Genomic DNA, 24,066 nt, shown 5'->3' on the forward strand with positions numbered 1-24,066 from the left:
TAGAACATTAAGCAACTACACCAGGCAGAAAATGGGAAACTCATCCAATGCCCTTCTCATGGTTTCCAATGTGCCTATCTTCCCTGTCACTAAGTGAGCCACTCACCTGTGGTCTATTTGTGACCCCTCTCTGCCCATCCTGTCAGAGCTGGGGCTCTGTATTACAGTGCTGCAATCTTCAAAAGCAAGTGACCCCACAGTACAGAGGGAGAAGGGCTTTGCTGGGTTCAGGTCCCACTCCCAGCCCTGCTACTGATGCCACATGTCCAGAGAATCACTCTTAACACAATCTCCTCCAGCTGTTTTTGAATGTCAAATGGTCAAGGGGCTACTGCCCCTGCTAGTGCAGAACATGCCTAGATCAAGGCAGCCTGAGGCCCTTGAAGGGTGGGAACTTCCAGGCCAACCCAGGGAAGAGATGATACCTAAGTCAGCAGCATTTTGGGAAATCATCACCAACAGACACTGGGCACTCCACTACCTTCACTGGTGAGAATGCTGGCACACACAGATTCCCTGATGGCTCTGCAATTGGGTGACTCAGTCTGGCTTTTAATGGGAATAAAAGCTCGTAATTGGATCTGTCTCTTCCTCTCTCCTAGGTTTTGACCTGAAATTTCAAATATCAGCCAAAACAGATGGAGAAATATAATTTTCCATCACAAGTGAGCTCATAGGAAAAGGCAGCCAAGAAAATGAGAGAGAATAGAGGAACAATTCTTTGATCCATCATATTTCTTGTATTGCAAGATGTCATATAGGTTTAAAGGTCTTAAAAACTATTTCCTATTCTGAGATGAAAAATGCTGTTGAACACATTGATATTTGTTTTTATCCATCTCCTCTGTCAAAGGTATTGGCTTTCTATCACAAAGAACTGGCACTTTCAACTCTACCTTGCATGAAATACTGTATTTACAAGTCCAGAAACAAATGGACATAAACTAATAGAAATGCTTAATTCTTAATAATATTCATTCTAAATAGAAAAAAAATATACATATATATGTGTATGTATGTATGTATATATATATATATCTTAGTCCACGTACCATTCATTCCAAATCATAAACAATCAGATAATGGGTTTTGGTCCTGTAAAAAAGTTATATAACAAAATCATTCAAGAGCAGGCACTTGTGTTTAAATTTAGTTGTCAGTTTATTAACTTACTCCTGCCATTTGTAGTAGATTACCTGTGCATATCAAAATAGATATAAAAATTACCTTGAAAAATGTTATGATATATGATGGCTGCAACAACTAATCTTATCTGATAATCAGCAACCTTATTTCAGCTGCTATAGCTGATCAAGGAAATGCATTGTCATAGTTTTGTTCTGATTAACTTGTAACTTGTTTACCAGTTAAAATTTGCATTTCACTATTAGAGATTTTGTTTTTTGTTTATTTCACAGTACAAAAAAATGTCTTATTAAATGCACTACAACACTGTGTATTCATCTTATGGAAAAGATTAGCACTGCTTAACAAATATTTTTCTATATAAAAATATGTAACAAATAGCAAAGCATATTTTCATGTTATATATAGTCATCACATTGTATAACAGTCTAATATGTTAATCCTGAACATTCTTTTTTCCATATTACAGAAGAATCATTGTACAGAGGAATCCAAATCACTGCCAATACCTCCCATGAAACGCACTTCTCCAGTCTAAATAAAAATCATTTCCTCAGATTAAACCAGCACCCAGTGTCCCTTCACACTCACTGTGGCTCCCACAGCTGCCCACCTGGTGCTATGTCTCACTTCTCCCACCTCAGTCTATATATGTGACTCACACACACCCCTTGCTGTACTCAGTGCCAAAGTGGGCTCTAGCACCTCCTTTAAGCACAGGCATGACGCCTCTCTCCCTCCAACTCTGCTTTTCTGCTTCTCATCCCCATGCTGAGCTCCACACCTTCTGGGGCTGAATTTAACCCAGCAGATTTCAGCCAGGGCCCTTTGAGCAGTCCCCAGCTCCGCTGCCAGGAATACAGTGTGCATAAAATGACAGCAACATTGAATGAAGGTGTCAAACATGATTCAAATTCGTTCTCCCTTGAGGACTAGGAGAGACCTTTAATAGTAACTCATATATATTCAGAGGCATCCTTAACCTGTAAGAAGTCACAAATCTTGAAGGTCAAATAAGGCCCCAGGTCCATCCCAGCAGCAAAACTATAATATTACAAGTCAGCTTCATCCCAAGTAGAAAGGGCCCCATTGCCTGCACAGCCTGTAATGATTGAAACAGGTATTTAGACTTAGGCCACCTGAGTCTTGTGCCAGCCTACAGATATTCCAACAAATGGCTTATAAATGACCAGATTTCTAAAGCCAGAAACAATCACTGTAATGATCAAATGAACTGCTACATGTACATGCCATGATATTTCAGCAAGTGACCCAAATATTAAGTTCCTAATCACCATTAAGGTCTTAACAAGAAAGTCTCTGTGCTAGAGCTGCAAATGCAGTTAGACCTATTAAACTTTCACACCTTACAATAGATGTTGTTAATTGGCAGTGGATACACAAATGCCTGTGACAGATCTAAGATAAAGGTCTGAGAATGCATATTTCTGTCACTTTAGTTGAAATAGATGACTAAAAGTGACAGATGGCAATTTCCTGTCACTGGGGCCACAGCACACAAGCAGGTTCTCAGCTGCTACACTCTCTTCTCAGCTTCTTTCCTTTGGTCTAGAAATCATGCCTGGGCTTGTCAGGCTGTGACACGAGATCCTGCCTTCATTTTCCATGACTCTGCATTTCTCATGATTCTCGTGAGTCTGTTTTCAGAGTTCCTATGAGTGACAGCAGCAGTAATAGTTCACTCCTTTAGAAATGTTTCTCTCTACATATCTGCAAATATGTACTGAGAGACACACTTTGCAGTTACGGAATTCATGTTCCTCTTAAAAATAGGTAGGTTTTGGAAGCATGAAGAGCTGTTTTACATAGGGCCATTTAAGATTTTTTTTTAAAGATAAAAGAAGGTTCTCTGAGAGTTTATATTTCGTTTTCTTCAGCAAACTGTGGTGTTCTGGAACTTGCTGAAAAGAAAAAAAATCACACTATTTTAAAAATTAGCAAATTAAAATTAATGCAAGAGACAATATCTAGCTGTTTTATACATTCTTATTGAAAAGAAAAATTTTCTATTCCTCAAAAATTACTAAGTGAATATTTTTATAAATTATCAGAACTGTGCCTTGGATTTTTTCTTCTGTGACAACTCATTACTAGCTCACAAGCTATTTCAGAGGGAAGTCCTCCCACAACAAAACAAGACAGGAATAATGCAGCAGCATGTCTGCTGTTGCAACTTTAATAAAAAATCCTAAATACAAAATAAAAATCTTAAATACACTTCAAAACACAAATTTAATTACACTGCACAGAGCAAATTTCTCCAGAAAGGATCTCAAGCAAAGAGCAATAACAGAAGTATTCTGCATTGCAGAAAGTGATAATTTTGACAATTTCCCCTTTTTTCTTTTTTTTTTTTTTGCAACATTGTGTCTCCATAGTCTCAACAGGTACAGCTATAATCCCATCACTGCACCGCTCCACAGGCTGCCGGGATTTATTTGATTTGTTAACTTTGGACACGGCTCCCTTCAGTTCCCCCTTTATCTGGGTATGTAATGAGGTCCCAAGGGAGGGAAACCCACAGAGCAGAGTCTCGGGCAAAAGCGAAGGCTCCAGACCGCTCCTCACGGCGTCTGCTCGCTCTACTTCCCGGCAGCAGACTCGCTTCAGGGAATGAGCTGGAGGACCACAAGGCTGTCCGAGCTGCCCGGGGCTGCTGAGCCGCTCGACCCCCGCCCCGGGCGGCGCTGCCGGGGCGCGGACACCGCGGCGGCGTTTCCTACGAGCCGGTGGCCGGGCGACCGAGGGGGCAGCCGCCTCTCGCTGACTCAGCCGTCCCCCCCCGCTCCCAGGTTTAAGGGCGGCGGCAGCGGCCCGGCAGAGGGGCAGGGGCTCTCCCGGCGTTTCCCGCCCGGCCGGCGGGGCGGCGGCGCCAAGAAAAGGAGCGAAACGGCTCCGCGCGGGCGGGAGCCCCGTCCCGCGCGCCCGATGCCGCGCGCCGCCTGCCCGCGAGCTGATTGGCCGGCGGCGCGGCCGGGACTCCCCGGCGGCCGCGCCTGATTGGCCGGATTGTAAAGCGATGTCTGAGGGCGCCTGGCGGGAGCGGCAGAGCCGCGCGCCTCCCGCGCGCCCCGGCCCCGGCCGAGGTGAGGGCGCGGAGCCCGCCGAGCCTCCCGCCCCCTGCCCGCCTTCCCTCCCGCCCTCCCTCCCCGGGAACGCAGCCCCGAGCAGCCGCGCTCCCCGCGCGTCCCTCCGGGGACGGGAGCGGCTCCTCTTAAGAGCCGGGCTCAAGGCGCCTTCTCGCTTTGCAGATGGAGGTGAGCGTCCTGGCGCTGCGGGACCTGGCGAGCGCCCGGCCGGGGCGGCGGGGCCGCGCCGAGGCGGCCCAGAAGGTGAGCGGGAGGGCCGGAGGGGGGTCCGGTCCTGTTCGGCGCCGCGCGGTCCCTGCAGGCGTTGTCCGGAGCCGCGGGCCGGTGCGGGGAGGAGAGAAAGAGGGAGGGAGGGCGGCGAGAGCGGGGGGCGCCGCGGAGCCCCAGCCCCGCGAGTGCAGGGCCGCCAGCCGGGGGGCTTGGGACGAGTCCGGCTCTGGGTCGCGCCTCTGTGGCTCCGTGGGCAGCGTTTGAGATGCTGCCCATCGGACCTGCTCTGCCCTGTTACTGTACAGCAGCATCTTACCTGTCTGCACCTGGGGCACTGGGATGTCCAGCACCACCCTTAAGGTAAAGAAATAATCCAGTGTGAGAAGCCTCAGTCATGCCACACTTGTCAGTAAGTGAAGTGATTGCACTCTGGCACTACACAGCGGGAAACACCATTTAGCTGAGTAGAACTCACTCAGTGATCTCAAGTATCCCAATGGCTACCATGTGGTAAGGTGGAGAAGGCTTTTGTAGAGACTCATGGTTCTAAAGGTAAGAACCACCAGGTTCTTAACTTGGCACAGGAATAGTATGGTTCTGTTGATTAACAGTAGTTTGAGCATACTCATGGATATGTCCACCGTGATTGCCTTCTGGCCTGTATTCATAAAGTGCAGTTCTCCAGTCAAGAAGCTAAGTAGGGCCACTCAGCAAGGAGCAAGCTCATTGTTTCAGTAATGTCTCCTGAATTAGATGCAATTAATGACCTGTTGTCCATGCTCAATCTGAGTCCTCCAAAATTCACACAGTTCTTGTCAGGTTCCATTTCTATTATATCAAAGATTTGTTTCAACTCCTGCTCACACACTAAGTTCATCAGGCTGGCCTTTCCTGTCCTCTACCTCGTACTTCTACCAACTGCCCTTGAGATTTTGTGCAATACAGGTAGGACTTCACAGAGTGTTGCAGCTACTGAAAAAAAGGAGAGGAGAGAGGGTAAAAGTGTTTCTTACCTTATCAGGTAATTATGATAGTAGAAAATAGAAGATCTGATGGTAGGAAATAAAGATTTGAAAGGGCATAGTCATGTGCTTTTCATTGTGGTATTTGCACAAAAACATGAAGATCTGAGGTACTGAAACAGCAGGTTGCTTCAGCTGCCCTCACTGCAGTTCCATTACCACCAGCCATAATGAACAGGAACTTTAGGGGAAGATAGACTTTCTGCATTACTTAAGGGTTGATTCACTGCCAAACGTGAAATTGCAAGAAAATATTGAGTGCCAACGCTATATGAATATATATTCTAAGAAGTACCCTGACCTCTAAATTGACCCCTATTTATCACAGTGTAGCAAGTTATAACTGGCTGACTGTTAGTTGTAAAAAAAGAGATGTATTTATTACAGCCTTTTGGGTAATTCATAGATGAATGTATGCAGAATTGTTCGTCAGTGCTCAGCACAATGCTTTTGGTGTGCCAAATTTGTTTCCAGTCTGAATGCTACAAAACTACTCCTAGTAAAAGTCAGTTTCAGTTGTTACTAAAACTTTTTTCTACTTTCTAGCTAGATGTTCCTGTTAGGATGACCTTTGGAATCACCCATTTTAATATATTTCAGCTACAGAATAATTAAATTACTCCAAGTAAAAGGCAAAACTTAAGAAAGTTCTTAGGATAACCCAGTATAAATTAATATTTTGTTTCAGGATTTTATTCAATTTCTGAATTGGATTTCTTACAGCACAAAATAAAATACATTAAATCAAGGTACCAATAATGCTTCCTTCAGTCGGTCCCTTGAAGTGAGTTCATTTGTAGTGATAATTCTTGCAGATCCATAGCTGAAATACAAAAAAAAGCTTGATGGCAGCTAGGGACTGGAAGGAATTGAGCTTCATTCAGGAAATGATAAAAATCAGCTGATGAATCAGACTTTTCCTCCTAGCAGCTCTTAGCTGTAGTAAAGGAACAGTTATGGAGATTTTCTTAGTTGCTTTGCACAGCAGACAGTGCAGATGCAAAACTTGCCTTGCTTGCAGATGAGGTTATGTCCCCTTTAGTCTGATATTTTGTGAGTTTGAGCTGCATCTCCAGCATGGCTTTTAACCTGGGACCTTTCAAACAGAACTCTGCTTTCTTGCTAAGTGTAATGTGACCAGTGCATGATTTCAGTTTCCCTGCAATTTGGTGATTTATGTTTGTGGGCAATGCTTTCTTGTAACAACAGTCAGAGTGTAAAAGCCTAGTAGGCCACAGGTTAGACTGATTGACCTCAGGTTCTATATTTCAAGGCAGTATCTCAAATACACTTCCTCCAATATAGCAGCATGTAGAATATTTTAACATTCCCAACAAAGGCAGAAGAACTGTGCTAAATATAGCTATGAGTGCCAAGGCACAAGTCAGTAAAAATAACTTCATAAGAATCATGAAATTGATTGCTGGAATCTTTTTTTCCTCTTGTGTCTAATAAAACTTTGTTTTTAATAGGAAAACATATATGATCGATCCAGGATGGCCCCAAAGACTCCCATTAAGAATGAACCTATTGATCTATCAAAGCAAAAAGGCTGCACACCGGAAGGAAATCCAATTACACCTGTTAAGATCATTGACAGACCTCAACCTGATCCCTGGACTCCTACTACTAACCTGAAGATTCTGGTTAGTGCTGCTAGTCCTGACATGAGGGACAGGGAAAAGAAGAAAGAGCTCTTCAGACCCATAGAAAACAGTGAGCAGAGTGACACACCCGATTTGTTACAGGTGAGACTCAGAACACAATTATCCTATATTCAGTTAGGATTCAGACCTTCCTTAAGTTGCTCCTCAGATTTCTTCCAACTGGTTCTTTGCTCCCTATGGAATGGTGCAGAATTGCAAGACATTCCCCGGGACTGCTGCCTACACAGCAATGTCTGAGCAGTAGGACTTCAAAAGTAAGTGAGTTACTAGAAATTGACCTGAGATCCCCTCAAGAGCCTGAATATTACTTAAAAGGACAATGAAGGAAGTAGAGCTTAAATGTTTGATTTCCCCAACTGAAGTACTCGTGGACCACATTAGAAAGAAAAATGCCAGATCTGTTTTGAACAAGCATCCTTTTCAAAAATAAATTTGACAGTGAGAGAATATACTCTCCAAATCTTAGATCCCATCTACAACAGTCCTGCAAAGTGGTCTGCCGAAACCCTTTATTCCCACTTTTCCCCCCAGCTCCCAAACTAGTGGTCAGAAAGCAAGGTCAGGCATTAAAATTTCTACTTCACAAGACTTAAGCAATGCAGGGGTTGATTCCTGTCCTCACTTCATGAAGTCTGTCCCTAGAGAGAATGACATCAGATTGTAATATGCATCATTGCAGTTTTCTTCCTTCATGCTTTTTTTTTTTTTGTTCCAACTGCTGCTTTTCCTCTCCTGCTTCATTTCTTGTGGAATATCCTTCCCTGTTGATTTCAACTACAAGACAATAGTTCTGGGTCCTTCTGCTGAGAAGCATCATTTCATAGGTACAGGTCACTCTGGAAGTGTAGTTTTTACAGCAACTGCAGTAGCAACAGTAGTGTAAAAAATTCTGCAGCTTTCATGGTCATAACAAAGCAAACAGTTCCCTAGAGATCATTCGTAACATAGTGTCCAGTAGGTAAAAAGTAGTTGATGTTTAAGGTTAGTTCATTTTACCACTCCAAGCCTGCTAAGATCACACAGCATTTTTGGAGTGGCTACTATAAAGAGTTCAATTATTTTCTAGTTAATAAAACTTTGATTTAATAATCTTCTGTACTTTGAAGGGTAACATACAAAAGAAGGAAAAGTTTTAGAGTAAGAATACTGCTATTTCTATACCACATAAAACTCAGTTCTCTCAGAGCACCAGCCTGACACAAGGTAACTTACTTGCAAATAGCTAAAGACAGTTTAAGATCCCATAAGCTAGGAAACACATATTTCCACAGCTACCACCACCTTCAGCTTTTCTTTGCCAGAGGGCAAGACTTCTTTTCCCTTTTATAACGCAGAAGATAACCCTAGAGTTACCAGTGCAAAATAATCCTCCATCGTTCTTGTTTTGAGATAAACAAACATGCCTCTTCCTACATTCTTGCCACCACGGTTTTGCTGGTTTCTATTTTTTCCCACTGCAGGGTCAGAAAGACCACAGTCAGACCATCCTACAGAATTACTTAAGCTAACATCTTGGCTAAGTTTAAGGTTCAAAGACTGAGTAGCACCTTTTATAGTTTCTGAGCAAAGTGCCCCCACCCCTTCCCCAATCACCACTTTCTTAAAGTGATAGAGTCACTGTAAAAGTCAGCAAACAGATGTTTTGCAGGAACTTCTTGATGGCTTCTGCATCTCCTCTTTTATTTGATCCAGAAGTGTCTGAGAGCATATTCTTCCTTCTTTCCAAAAGAAATACCCTTTCCAAGTATAGTCTTGCTGTCTACTAGTCTTGGGTATTGATCTTACTGGTTTTTTTCCTTATGCATGACCACTATTTTATGATTGCACAGATAAGAATTTTTCTGTAGCTGTCTTGTGTGATGAAATAAGAAGAGCTTGCAGTTGTGTTATCCGAGTGCTGTGTGCTTTCAAGGAGTCCATGTTTTTATTTTTTAATTAGAAAATCTGATCTTAAATATTGATAATATCTGAAATAAGCCTCACTTGAGTATGTCTTGCTTTTAAAAGCTCTGCACTAAAGGGTTAACATTTATTTTTTAACAGTATGATATAGTAGATGACAGCACGGTTGATGAATTTGAAAAGCAGAGGCCCAGCAGAAAACAGAAAAGCTTAGGACTCTTGTGCCAAAAGTTTCTAGCTCGGTATCCAAATTATCCATTGTCAACAGAGAAAACTACCATTTCTTTGGATGAAGTGGCTTCAATTCTTGGTATGTATACCTGTGAAACTGGGGTAACTGATCACCTGGGGTAACCTAACAGGTGGGCCTTCCAAAGATCATATTCTAACAGACTGCTTTCAAGATCTGCCTTTCCCAGGGTCTGGATGCTCTTCTAATCATACTAATCAAGAGTTGGAAATGCCTAATATTCTTCAGTGTCTTTGTGTCTACCATTTTGAAATCTGCTTTCTGACTTTCTGCACTTTTTACTAGGCAGATCTTGCTTCTAACTGTTTACCAACTCTGTTACTTTCTTAAATATTCAATTCATTAAACACTGCAGGAGATAGGATTTACAAACCCTCTGAAGGAGGATTTATAGACAACAAATTTTGTCAAAATGAAACATTTGGGGAAACAATTGCAAACTGGTATGCACAGAAGATCAGTTGTGTTTACTCCTTGATGTCTGAACAGGTTTGACATCGTATCTTCCAAGATCACATGGTTCATCAAGGTTACCTTAGCTTTGAATATCACCTTGTGATGGGAAGATACTGGGAGAACTGCAAGAGTACCATGAGAAAATGTCTTGTTTTAAGTGGCTCATTTGCTGGTTCTGCTGTTAGGTTTGGTTTTAGTTGAAAGATTAAAGAACTATCTGCAAGAAGTAATAAAACTTGGGAGAGAGGACTCAGACAAAGCAATAGCAAAAATATCTGAGTCTTTGGAGAGGTTGTTTCTTAGCTAGGAAGGGCTTAACAAAATTGGACTTAAACTAAATAAATCTTGTATCTACATTTAAAACTCAGGTATCAACAAAAAAGTTGTGGCAAAAATGAAATTTGTCTGTTTTGGGAAGAAAAGGAACAGGAGAATGATGTCTTCTGTAAATCTGTTAAGAAAGGCCTCAAAATACCCATTTATTTGCCTTGGTAGAGTGAATTGGAAATGGGATAGAATACAGATTAGGTAAATAGATAAATTATTTTTAAATTAAATTCTGCAGTTACTTCTTTATGTGCTTGCATGAGATGCTCATGCTCCAGCCTTGTACAGCTGAACATGAATAGCGCTTTATTCTGTGTTGGGAGTGGCATTGACTTGCTTTCCTAAATAACAGAACCTTTCTTCTAAAAGTTATTGTTGGAAATTTTACCTCCCAGAAAGGGGAAGTTTTGGTTGTCCTTCTTCCCTTGGTTTTCTCTTCCTTGCTTGTATCCATTTGCTTCAGTGACCACGAAATTACCCCCTGCTGATGTTGCTGCTCTCAATGTAACAAAAAGGTCTGTGATACAGTTTTTGCTACAAATGTATATCGCTTTGTTCACGGAAGAGATGCGGAAGGCCGCAAGGGGGGCTGTGCTGCTGGTGCCTGACAGATACCAGAATATGTGTAACACTCTTGTTTTTCTGAATTATATTTTGTTCCAAATTCTTCACACACTTGCAAATACTCGTGGATTGTTTCACCCAATATGTGTTTTAAGTTGGTAAGTATTATGCCTAGTCTTCAAATGGGTAAACAGGTACATTATGGCCTTGCCTCTCACAGGGAGGTTTTCAAAACCTTTCACCCTAACTAGCACTTGTTCTGCTAGGCTGATGTTAACTGTTAGAAGATTTTTGGTGCAGATGCTGCCACCAGCGTATAGTACATTGTGCTACATATAAGAGCCATGCTTCAAACAGCACTGGACACAAGCACTTAGGACACTTAGTGAGCATTGCCACCAACCTGTTCATATTCAGTCCCCAACCTTGCTTATATCAGTCAGGCTGAACTCAATATTGGACATATTTCATAAATTTCCTATAGGACTTGACCCAGCCAGCACTGATAATTTGTTTCTGTTGTGTTTGGGAACGGTAGGTCTCATTCTACAGCACTCTGCACCTTGTGAAGCTGTTGATACCCCTTTACTTGGTACTTGCTTAGCAAGTAAAAGTAATTGTGTCACTGTAAATGTAAGTGGAGGACTGCACTTCCCCTGGTTCCTGTATGAGGGTCTTTTATCTCTATGCTGTGACAGACCCTTTTCTGCCGTTACACACAGGCTTGTGTACGGGTATGTGTCTGCTTGTTGAGGCTCTCTGTAAAGGGCCAAAGTGCTCTGAATACCCTGAGGCAGTCTGGGTAGGCTTGAGTGAATGGGGCTGGCAGACTGCAGCCAGCTCTAAACACAGTGTAGGTGCTTTGAGCTGAAGCCGTGGCTGGGCTGGAAGTTATGAAAGCGGACAAAGAGCAACACACCATGAAGCTGGCCATGCATAAGGCAGATTTTCAGTGTGCAAATATAGATGTAGCTAATAGACTGTGTCCATGTGAACACTGAAAATGTCTATTAGAGAACAACCTGTTCTCTGATTGCTTCTGCTGAACTAAGATGAGCATCTATGTCTCTTTTATCTTCTCCCCCCACTTCCCAAACAGGAGTTGAGCGGAGACGAATTTACGATATTGTTAATGTCCTGGAGTCATTGCAGCTGGTCAGTCGTGTGGCCAAGAACCAATACTGCTGGCATGGCCGGCACAACCTCAGCCAAACTCTGAAAATGCTTCAGGAGGCAGGAGAGCTGCAGTATGGAGAGTTAATGACCTCCCAGCACAAGGAGCAGGACTTAGAGTACAAATTTGGAGAACGGAAAAAGGAAACTATTCCAGATTCTCAAGACAGACCATTACCGGACTTTTCAGAACCGGATTGCACCTCTGGTAGGATGATTACTAAATGTGTGATGATACAAGACACAAAGTCTCTTTCTCCAGTTTACTATGTCACTTTTTCCCTTGCTTTGCCTTTAAATTAAATAATAAAAAGTTCTCCTTTGCAAAAAGGTGCTGAATTCACCATGGAAGGTACAGAATTCTTCCTTCTATTCTGTCCCTAACATAGGTCTCAAGATGGATGTTTCTGTCTGTCCTACAGACTGGCAGGAAGTTCTGCTGAACAATCCAGTTCTTTCCCCACCTGAATCTGACAGTAAATGCTTTATCCTGTCAGAAAGAATCATCTTCATTTGTCCACTCTTTGCATGCTGCCCATATAACACGTGATGGTTTTCAGTCACAAAGTCCATTAGAGTCACAAAATTACAGTGGCACAAACTGTGTAACATTACATAAAATCAGCTTTGGAATTTCACTTTCTAAAAGCTATTTCTGCAAATTTGAATTTTTATTGCCCTTTGAAGAGAGACTCTTGTCTGCATTAATTAGTTATTTGCTGCCTTTCAATTAATTTCTGCTTTCTGGCAAGGAAATACTTTACTTATTTTGTGTGTGAGAAACCTTCTCACTAGCTTTCTGGCTGTGATGGATGACACATGCTAAGAGCCTTGGGTATTATTTGTAACACAGCATCTGCAAACAGCAGAAAGGACAAGTCATTGCGGATTATGAGCCAAAAGTTTGTCATGCTGTTCCTTGTCTCCAAGACCAAGATAGTCACTCTGGACATCGCAGCAAAGATACTGATAGAAGAAACCCAGGATACAGTGGACCACAGCAAATTTAAAAGTAAGATGGCTAATGAGAGGCAAATCAATCCGTCAGTGAGTAAAGAAAATGGGGCATGTTTGGTCTGACAGCAAACAGACACCAGTATGTAACAGCAAAAGCGATTTGTGCATCTTTTCCTGGAATATGTTCTGGGGTTTTTTTCATTGCAAGTGCATATTTGTGAAAACAGCTTGATGTGGAAAAGAGTCAGTTTGACAATTATCTCCTGAGTTCAGCTTCAGAATAAAGAAGAAAATTCATTGTTGTTGATTTCTTTTTATACTTAAACCCTGTTTCCTGTACTGCTCTGAATGGTGTTTCAGAACTGAAGCACATTGATTAATTTAATGGAATTAATTTTCTCTCCGGAGAAATATGTTCCTTCTCCTTTTTACCCCAGAAATCTTTTACAGCTGGATGGCAGGGTTTGCTTTCAGTTAGTGAGGATTAGTACTTCAATCCCTTGGATAACTTGGAGAACTTAGCATTAGTAAATAAATCTTCTGAGATAAAGACTTTAAAGACTTAAAAGTACTTTTAAAATAAAGTACTTGCACTTCAGTCTTGAAATTCTACCCCACGTATAAGAAGAAATGTGAGGAGTTTAGCTGGAAAATATGTGGGTATCATAGTCAGCTCAAAGATGTTATTTACTAGAATCACAGAGATTTTCCTGAGCATGTTACATTTTTAGAAATTATAAATATGTGTCTTCTTGTGATCAGCTGTGCACCCTTGTGCCGCTTTCCACCAGCTTCTCCTTACCCATGTGGAGGTAGCTGCCTTTCTGGGCAAGTTGCTGTAATCACTCCCTAACCTGTATCCATCCAAATGAAGTAGATGAGTTTAAACCTGAGCAGCTAAGCTATGAAGTAGCAGTGACAGTCGGGTGGGAGCTGGCATGGCAGACTTCATGGGAGGTGGCCTAAGTCCATCCCAATTTGATTTGCCCATCTCATCTATGAAAGCTATGGTGATAGTCTGGATTGAAATTAGCACATGAATATGTCCTGTATGCATTGTAAACCTGACTCTCTTATCTACTCTTGCCCTCTCTTGTTAGCAAAGGTACGAAGACTGTATGATATTGCCAATGTTCTCACCAGCCTAGGCTTGATCAAGAAAGTCCACGTCACAGAGGAGCGAGGACGCAAACCAGCTTTCAAGTGGATTGGGCCTGTGGAATTCCCTGAAAAAACTGGTAACTTGTGTAGCTTGCATTTATTTTCTTTTTGCTCTGACAGTCCCTTCCCAAGTGGTAAAAGGTTGTTTTCTGTGTGTAAAGAATGGCTCAGCATTCAATGCATACCCTGCGATTTTTAATTGCTGCCAGCTCAACATTTGCCCTTGTTAGACTTTGCACCCAAGATCTGGGTCTGTGGAGGGGTGTTGAAGGATACTGTGTCTTGTAGGTATTTTTACACTGACTTAGATAACTGTATGCATAACTGTGTGAATTGTAGAGCAATAGCAGATAGCACTGACATCTTCAAATCTGGGTCCACAGCTGTTCTGGGTGGCAAAATTTTAGTAATTCCTTAATTTGTGAATGATTGACTAGTCAAGTGCAGCCAATATATATACAGTGCATTATTTTCTTTGTAAGGGGCCGTAACAAAGTACAGCAGGGCTGTTTCTTGCATATGGCCCCTTCTACCAAAGCTTTGTCTGCTAAGAACAAGGTGGTGGAATAGCACATCTCTGTAAGATGATGTTCCTTGGCTAGAAGCCAGAGCAAAGGGAAGCCCTTTGGCTTTGATATTTGCATCAGGACAGTGCCAGGAACAAGTAAAATGAAAGATAATGTAAATACTACTTAGTACACTTTCTCCTCCTGGCTAGCACACTGGAGTGTAGCTGCTGCTGTAGCTGCTATGGATTGGATAGGAAGGAAGCCCTTATCTTGTCTACTGGTGCTTACTGAGTTCTAGGTTTGTTGTGAGGTTTGAGATAATACAGAGGTTGCCTCTTCCCTTAACGCCAAGTTTGGTAATATGGCAGAAGCATAAATGATGAGCTGTGTTACCTGAAGGACTGTTGTACAATATTATGTCCCTACAGATGAGCTGAGAGAGCATAGCCCAACATCAGATCCTCTGCCAGAGACACAGCGAGGAGCCTGTGCCCACTACCAGACCAGTGCTACTGGAAAGCAAAGGTTTACACGTCACTCTTCATTTAGCAGTGCACAGATTTGTGAAGCAACCAGAAGGAAAGTCAGTTCTGAGCCTAACAGCCCACATCAAGAGAGGCAAGGTAACTACTAATGAAGCATGTTCTTTTCTATCCCACTGGACCTGCCCAAATGAGGACATGCACCAATCAATTTAAGGCACTTGATTGGTGAATCAGCATAATTAAATATGTGAACTATTCTTGGGAGGTACCTATATTTCTACTGTGCACATGATAATGAAACTTCTGGTTTAGAGCCTCCAGTCAAATGCCTAAAGTGCATGAGGTGAATTTGGGCCATAACTGCAACTGAATCTGCAGTTTATTTTCTACAGGTAAATATTTCTGTACTAACACAACTATACTACAATTTCTTCTGTGATAGCTTGATTAAGAAAAAAAATTTAGCCACAAAATGCTTGTTTTGTTTTATGGTTCCTAACATAGTGAAATTTATCGTAACAATATAATGGATAGTTGTTAAAAAAGATAAAGTAATTACAGGGCTTTCCACAGTTCCCTCTTATAGGAAATTATGATATTGAACACATCTCCAGTGGGACTGAGAGTTCTGAGTGTCTTGCAGGTTCTGGCTCTAGGTGATTAGTGGATGTTATAAAAATGTGTCAGGACTGAAAAATTATAGCAATTATTTTATATGGCCAGTATCAAAATATGTTTGGTAAACCTGTCTGTGATTAATTGAATTCCTCTTTGTTCTTTCAGCCGGTATTGTGAATTCAGATGAAAATTGTTCCAAAATGATAAATCTAGCAGCTGTCTGCAGGCAGAAAATAGAGGAAGATACCGGGTAGGTTGGTCTTAGCTGTTGTCCAGTTGCAGCTTAGTGCTTGACATGTTTAGTTTAAGGATAGATTCCATTGATGAGATTGAGATATAAAAGTTGCCATAAAGTCTCGTTATTACAATTTTAATATTTTAATATTACTGGATATCAGCACGGCTTTTTGTTTTTTCCCATGGTTATTTTACACCCATCTGTACTTGTACCGCTTTTGGTGTTTTGCTTCAGTAGTTCTTTCTGTCGTATATGTTTATATAGGTCATTCCTGCATCCTTTGACCTATTATCTGGGTAGGTTGAGCAAATTATGATTCTGTGGATGGGCATCTCTGTCTGTCATCTGTCTTCTCTACACCTATTCCAATTTGAATTCATTTGTGAATGATTGATTAGTCAAGTGCAGCCAAAAGCATTATTGGTCCATCAGAAACCTGAGAGCTCTGCTTCTGTGTTACTAGAAATGATAAAAAGTGACCCTTCTTGTAAACTGTGTAAAAATTGTTGTTTGGGGGTTGAATTTTTCCACATTTATGTCCAAATATATATCTCTCTGCTTCTAAGGATAAAATAGGGGTTTAATTTTGGAATAAATATTTTTCCTTTTTTCATTACTATTTGGGTTTTGGTTTTTTTTTTTTGTTTGTTTTTCAGGAATAAAGCTTATGACACCGAAACAATACTAAGTTCAGCAAAGAACTCCAACATAAGCTTACCTTTCTCCCTTCTTCCGGTTCCTGGGGACTCCGATTTTTGTGTTAACTCTTTGCCTCAGGCAGTTTTCCCTGTGGTTCAGGCAGATGTGCCAAACTTCTCACTACCAAATGGTATCAGCAGCCAGGCTTCACACCCTTCCATGCCAGCAGCCTCCAAAACAGAAAATGGAAAACCTACCCTGGTCCCCAACCAACCCTTCCTGTGCTTCCCATCTTCATCCCTTTTCATGTTATGTGGTGGTCTTCAGGAAAATAATGTGAGCGAGCCCCTGCCCGCTGCAGGAGACCTGGCAAACAGGAGTGCAGAAGCTCAGGCTGCTGCACCTCCCCCTGCCTGCCAAAAGCGCAGCTCCCACAAGTGCTCATCGCCCTCTGCACCTGCAGATGATGAAGAGCCAGCTGCCAAAAAGCAGATGTTGGAGCAGAGTGACCTCCCTCTCTCACTTGTAGTACCCAAGGTAAAGTGGGTTTCATTATCACTTAGTCTTTCTCATAGCAAGGAAAGACTTTTGCCTAAGACAGTCTTTTCAGAAGGGAAAATTCAGTGCACTGCTCTTGAGAGATAAAAACGCTGCCTCCCACATGTTCATAAACTTGCAAGTGGGCTGTGTCAGCAAGTATAAGCATTAACTGGGAGATGTTTTCACACCACCAGGGGAAAATGGACTTGGGTTGCTTTGCATAGTGATGTGATGCTCAGCTGTTCTTTGGAATTAGCGTCCTGATAATTTTCTACAGCAAAACAATTGGTCAAAGGGGAAGAAATCAATATAGTTATTACTTCTCATCTTCCCCTGTTAGCTTGAGCTTTCCCAGACAGCAGCAGCATTGCTTACTCTACTGAGCTACAGCAAATGTGATTTGTTCTTTCCCCCTACTCTCCAGCCTGAGTACCTCTCTCTGAGGCCCAGTGTTGCCCATAGCAGGCTGGTGAGAGAAAGATAATGATAATGAAGGTGATGTGCAGTTATCTCAGAATTCTCTTAAATACTGAAAGTAGGGGTCAAGCTCAACACCATGTCAAATAAGCCATTTGAATATTGAATATAAACCATTTGAATCAAGTGTTTTTCCTTCTCAATAAAAAAGTAATCCCAGAGGTCAGGTATTTCTTATGTAGTGTATCAAAGTACTGAATGTGAACTGCAGCAAACAGCACAGGGTTTCGGCATCACCAATATGACTCTTCAAATCCCCAAACAAAAATTTTAACTTAGTGATTTGCTAATCAGGCTTGTGCTGCTTCTTTGCGTAGATGCATGAGGAAGGTGCATGAGAGGTATTGCACTGTTTTATTTCAATTTGGACTCTTCATTTCCACTTCTGTTTTTTGCTTAGAAGCCTTCTGAGTCACCCAAGGCAGAATCTTCCCCAGGAAGTGGCTGTTCAGCTGCTGTACATCTAGAAACAAATCGTCTTGACCTTGCAAGTCCTGCTGCTCCAGAGGTGGCAAACAAGGAGTCCACTAAGCCTTCAGATTGTCAGGAGCAAGAAAAACAATCTCAGAACAAAGACCCTGATGAAACCCCTCCAGGAAATGAGCACATCTCTAAAGAAAATGCCAATCAACCTTTCCAACCACAGTATCTTTATGTTCAGCCTACTGCTGGTAAGGACAGCCATGAGACCTAGAGGCACCCCAGCCTCTGTATCTGTTCACTGAGCAAATACTGAGTCATACAAATAGGTGAAATAGGTGATTTTTTAGCATAAAAAACCCTCACAGCAGTTCTCTGTAGTAGTTTAGTAACTCTGAAATCTCTTGACTCAATGTTCTCAATGACAAACTATTGCTCATCTGAAAAGAGACATTTTTCTGAGGTTCCCAAACATTAATAGTATTGAACAATGTGGGGTTTGCATGCCTGAATTATGTGCAAAAGACAGTTATGAATTATGAATTCTGAATTATGTACAAAAAAGACAGTTATACAACATTCAAAAGTCAAAGGAGCTGGAAGTCTAGATTTGGCAGAAAGCTGACCAATAGAGAACAGCAGCATCCCCTGAGTGTATGAATTTCATCATCTTCAAACCTTGTACTGTCTTGTAACATGCATTATCAGTGTAACCCCTGAAACCCAAGGCACTGGGAATGTAGCCAGCCCTGCTTGCATGACACCGTGAGGATCTAGAGGAAGCAGCTGAAAATACTGCAATGGGATTTCGTGTCCACCATGTTTTGTGCCTGTGTTTGTGTGGATGACTGCTTTGTAGGAACAGGATGTGTGGCAGATTTCCATGACTACTGCTTTAGTCTTTGATTCACTTGTGACGTTGAGTGGGGTCTATGGCATTTCACTTAGGTTGGAGATGCTCAGTTTAAAAATGCTGATCCTGGTGTTTTGGAAGATCAGATAAGCTGGGAGCCAGAGCAGCTTTGGCTTCAACACAGTAGTTCAGCTGTTCTTAGCAAAATTAATGCCTCTGTGATATATCCTTGTGGGTGTCTCCCATCTGTTGGGTTTGGTTTGTCTGGTTTTTTTTACCTCATTAAAAGTGATGTCTATGTTTTCATATAGCAGAGGATATATGTTAGTGGAAAAAAAGTTAGTGGAAAAAAAGAGTTTGTTTAGCCAGGATGTTGCTTGTAATCAAAGACAGAAGCAGAAAACACCAAGGGGTGTGGTTGGTACTTCATATGACCAAAGTAAATGGATGCATGTACAGTGAATAGACAATTGGGGGGGGAATGGAGGCAAATCAGGAAAGGGAACTGGACAGAAGAGTTAGGGAATTGTGACACTTTTCTTCCTTATTTTTTATTGTTTTGTCATAGTTTACTTCCTTGGCAGACTTTTCTCTAATGTCACATACTTTTCCTATTGTAGATGAAGTTACAATAGTTGAATTCCCTTTTTCAAGATTATTAATGCTTTGGTTTTTTTTTTTTTCTTTCTTTGGTTTAGGATTAAGCAGTTTTAATTTCCTGTTCTCTGCAAACCAAGCCCCTGGTGCCATCAGCCTGGCTGCGAACAAGTTGCCTTCTCTAAGTGTACCCTGTGTCATGGTGCCATCAGCTGCCTTGGCTTCCTTCCCTCTCGTCTGTTCTCCCTCGTTCACCAGTCCTCTTTCCTCAGTTCCCGATGGCTCCTTCTCAGCTGCTGCCTCCACGAGTTTCAGTGTGTCCAGCCTGGCATCCCCCACCCCTGTGTTCATAAGCACCACGGCCGTTGTCACCCCCAAGGTCTCACCTGCCCCTTCGGTGGATCCACAGCAGCCGGCTCACCCCGCTCTGCACCTGAGTCCTGTGCTCACAAGATCCTGCAGTGCTGTTAAGCTGGACTCCCCTGTGTGCATGGGACACCCAGTGACCCTTCTGAAGCTGCAGCAGGTAAGGGGGAAAGGTGGGCAGGAGTGGTGATGGAGAAGCTGTACCAGGTGCCTGATGGCGGCATGTGCCGCAGGCTGGTGCCTCTGTGTCAGTGCCCAGTTGGCACGCTGAGAGCTGCTGTCTTCCACTTAGCTTGTGTGTGTCCATCTTAGGGGTGGCAAGGGTATGGGACACTGTTGAAGTCATAGCCCAGCATAGCACGTTTAGTCCTGAACAGTGAAGTGGTTTTATAACTTATAGAAATTCTAAAATCCCCTAGCAATCTAAGGGCTTTCCCCCCATCTGACAGTGTCATTATGTGTTATGCAATGGCTACAGAAAAACATTAGGAGGCCAGAAGGGTTGTGTCAGAATTCTGGAATCAGCTGGTTGCAGCACTTTTCAGGTAGTAGTATCCTAGATTATTGCCTCAGCCCTGTTCTGACCTCTCTTCACTATGTAATGGAAAAGGGTACAAGGATTAATGTCTTCCAGCAGTCCTCTGTTTGCCTGCTTATGTGTAGACTTTGAGAGAACTCTGCTGAATCACTTTGGGGTTTTGTTTTTTTCACAAATAGCCTTCATCAGCTCCTCTCACTCCCAAGAGTATTCGTCCTGCACATCATGAAGCATTTTTCAAAACTCCTGGAAGTCTTGGAGACCCTGTGGCATGGAAGAAAAATGAAGGCAACCAGACCAGAAATGCCAGCTCTGTGCAGAGGAGACTGGAAATCTCTAGTACCAGCCCTGACTAATTCCGCTCTTTGCAAGAGGTGGGCAGATTGTCCTTGGACCCGGTATCAATTACAAGAGAACAAGCTCTTACCTGGCAAGAGGAGCATGTTAAAATGTCACCCCTTTTGGCATGCTTCCCCACTACGCATTCACCCACTGATTCTGTTAGCCATCTTCTTCAAAGTCACCCTTGGTACAGAAATCCTTTTACTGAATTGTTCCTTCAGTACTGATTTGAATCCAGATTCTGTGCTCCACACAGCCTTGTGGGCATCAAATTGTAATTGTGATTTTAATTTGGAAAACTCTCTTTATTTTTGCCAGAAGATGCAAACAAATTCTTTTGGCGTCCCCAGGGGTTCTTTATTCATGGTTTTAAGTGAGATGTCTAGCACTTATCTGGGGTAAGCATTTCATTTGCATGTACTCTACTTACCCTGAGTAAATCTGTGGTGAAAATTATAAACTCTTGCAGTTGTGAAAGCAGCTGCTTCCTCAGTTCCAAACTATCAAAGCATGCCTCTGCAGTGCAGCCTCTTGCTTTTAATTTTGTATGTTGGAGTGGGATTAGTGCAAAAAAGGATTTTTGCAGTTTCAGAATAACAGATTTTCTCAGGGTAGGATTACTTGAATGTCAGTTCGTTGTTGTACAATTTGCCCAGCACTTGTGGTTAGAAAAACCTAATAATAACACAGTATGATTGAATGTATACATGTGAAAAATATTAAGACCAAAATAACTGTGAATGTTAACATTTTTATAGTTGTGTTAATGAACTGTATTAGTCCTTGGGTTGGTTGATTTTTGTTTTGGTTTTTTACTTTTACTTTGATCAAAATTTGCAAGTTAGATGTAAAGAATACAAAACCGGAATGGTTTTTTTAGATTTGACAAAGTGATTTGAGAGAGACAAACCACTGAGAGAACTGTGCTAAGATTTCATCTCCTGTTTAAATATCCAGTCTAGACTTAATGACCAAGGAACACTGATAAGTCATTAACCTCACTCATGATTAGATTCAGTCTAACCTGAGTCTACTAAGTGCCTACTTAGCTGTTTACTTAAGTGTACTTAAGGGGTATGTCCTTAAGTGCCTAACTCTTCACTTGCAGGAATTTTGTGACTAGTTAATAGTGCTTTTGAGCATGTTGGGAAGACAAGGGAGATATTATCCATCTAAACCAGAAAAAGAAGTTGAAAAGAGCAGGAGCCTTGAGTTTTAAAGTAATATAAAAAATTAATAAAAAATTATCAGTATACCCTAAGAGAAGATAATGAGGAAGAAAAGTCTTAACAGTTCACATTCAGAGTTCTCAAATAATAGATGGTGCTATTATCAATATAGGATATAATTTTAAGAGCTAATGCCCTTATGTTTGGGTATGTTTTCACTAATGTAGCAAACTGCAATTAAATTTGTGCAGTCTCCTGTTCAAAAGACAGAAAGTGTTGCTGTTGACATCACATTAGCCTGGACTTTTAGCAAATGGCCAGTATGATCAGCTCTCTCTTTGGTACTGGCATTGATTTTCCAAGGGTAGGTGCACTCTTGAATGTGCTATTTTGTTGGTCAAGGGAGGTTAGGACTTTAAGGCTGGGGATTTGATAAAGGCATCTTATTTTTATAATGAAAATGAAATTTAAGAAAGAATTTTAGTGAAGCTGAGGGTTTGAGTAATGTGGCCTTCTCTTAGAATAGACCAATAACAGGTTTTGAGAGGGCTTGGTTAGCCCTGGTTCAAACAAAATCTGTAGCAGAATTATCATAGGAAATTTCAGGGATGATAAAGAGACATCTTCAGATTGCTAATTTTTTTTTATATTTTAATGACACTACAGTTATGAAAGTTTACAGTTTTTTCTTCTGAATTATTTCTTCTTATACACCCACTTAGATGAATTTTGCTTTGAAAAGCAGTGTGTAACTAGCACAGTGCTGCCCCTGCGCTTCTGCTGGGGTGCATGTGCTGCTGCTGGGGCAGAAACCAGCTGCTGGGGTTCCAGGGAAAACAGTGGGTGCTGATACTCCAAACCTTGTCTCTTCTCTCTCCCTCTAGTACAATACAGCCTTTTAGTGAAATGGAAGCTGGGAGCAGGGAGGAGGATTAGAGCTAATATTGGCTCTTTGCTCCAGTTGAAGCATCATCACCAAAATTGCCTTTCTTTGTCGGTGATGTTACTGTGTGCCATAACTAACTTAACTATACTTGAAAAATGCAGGGAGTGAAAATGGATTTTCCATTTCCAATTTCTGCTTACAGTTTTGAGTTTCTGTAAATACAACAGGTATGGAAATGAGGGTTGACTCCCTCTTCTCAGTGAGTCATGGCTGGGAAAGCAGGTTTTGAGCCTAGGAGAAAAAGGATATTGATATGCTGTCTTGATTTTGTCAATGCAAAATTCTCACTAAAATAGAGTGAGACCACTGAAGCAGTCGGGCAGCTATGTTCTGTACCTGAGCTGCTGAACTGGACTGGTGAGGGGGAGCAGTTGGCTGTCAGGAGGGAACAGGTTTACCTTTCCTATCTTTACCTTCACTGAAAGCTAAGAATTTAAATAAACTACAAACAACTCATCAGCAAAGCAGCTTTGGAAAAGCAGAATTTGTATTTGCACTGAGACAAAGTGCATACCCAGGAAGTTCTGCAGGGTTTGTGAAACCTTTCTGTCCCAAGTCAGTTGTTGAGGAGGCTGAGCATATAACTTATACTTGAATCTATCTGCCACGTTTACATTTCTGATTGTCTTCTGTAAATTGGTGCTATTTCTGTATTTAAAAAGCTGTATTTTTAATATAAAGCTGCTTCCAGTTTGGTTTTTTTTGCACTGCTAGTTTAATATAGATATTAATTTTATTGCTGTTTATAACTGTTCTTCAGTGATTAGATGTCCTGCTTTTCCTGCTCTCTAGTTATCTGTTTACCTGTCAGCATATAGCTTTACTCCAATCACACTGTTGGGTTGAATATTTTTTTATATTATCTGTTAGCAAAATATTAAACTTTTACAGAATAAAAAATGAACTTAAAACCGAGGCTCTGATTTCAGTTCGGAAGACTTTCAAGGACAACCTTGAAAAGAAATATTCCTGCACCACATGTCCAGGTGAGGAGTCTTTGTTGGCTGTGAGCACTGCAGGACTAGCAGAGGATAGAAAATAGCTTGCCCCAGTGGCACCAGGACCAGTGTGATGTCAATTGGCTCTTAAAGTCCTGGAGCAGGCCAGGGCGAGACTGGGTGACCCTGGCCCACAGCCATGCGAGGTGATCCTCAGCTGGCCCCCACGGGAGCGCCCCCCAGCCCTGCCCAGAGCCACACGGGAGCCCTGTGTCCCTGCAGCCGTCCCTCGGTCCTGCTCTCCACAGGAGGGCAGCAGCGCCTGCCGCACTGCAGCCACAGACACCGAGCAGCTGTGCTTGCTTTGCGTCCTTAGAGCCACCGGCTGCATGGAAGAGCAAGTGGACAACAGCCACAGACCTGTGGCTTCCCCTTCCCTTTCTCCT

The 24,066-nt window shown here is 42.0% G+C and overlaps 1 protein-coding gene across 1 annotated transcript; it reads left to right on the plus strand.

Moving 5' to 3' along the window:
* Window positions 1–4,418: 4,418 nt before the first annotated feature.
* On the plus strand, window positions 4,419–20,581 carry E2F7 (E2F transcription factor 7). The gene is made up of 12 exons (XM_066550602.1): window positions 4,419–4,499; window positions 6,961–7,236; window positions 9,199–9,367; window positions 11,754–12,035; window positions 12,681–12,839; window positions 13,885–14,022; window positions 14,883–15,077; window positions 15,723–15,807; window positions 16,452–16,971; window positions 17,852–18,122; window positions 19,423–19,847; window positions 20,405–20,581. The coding sequence occupies exons 1-12, from the start codon at window positions 4,419–4,421 to the stop codon at window positions 20,579–20,581; spliced, it is 2,778 nt and encodes a 925-aa protein (XP_066406699.1).
* The last annotated feature ends 3,485 nt before the right edge of the window (window positions 20,582–24,066 follow it).

Source organism: Molothrus aeneus, chromosome 5 (genome assembly GCF_037042795.1).
Source record: "Molothrus aeneus isolate 106 chromosome 5, BPBGC_Maene_1.0, whole genome shotgun sequence".
Classification (NCBI taxonomy): Eukaryota; Metazoa; Chordata; class Aves; order Passeriformes; family Icteridae; genus Molothrus; species Molothrus aeneus.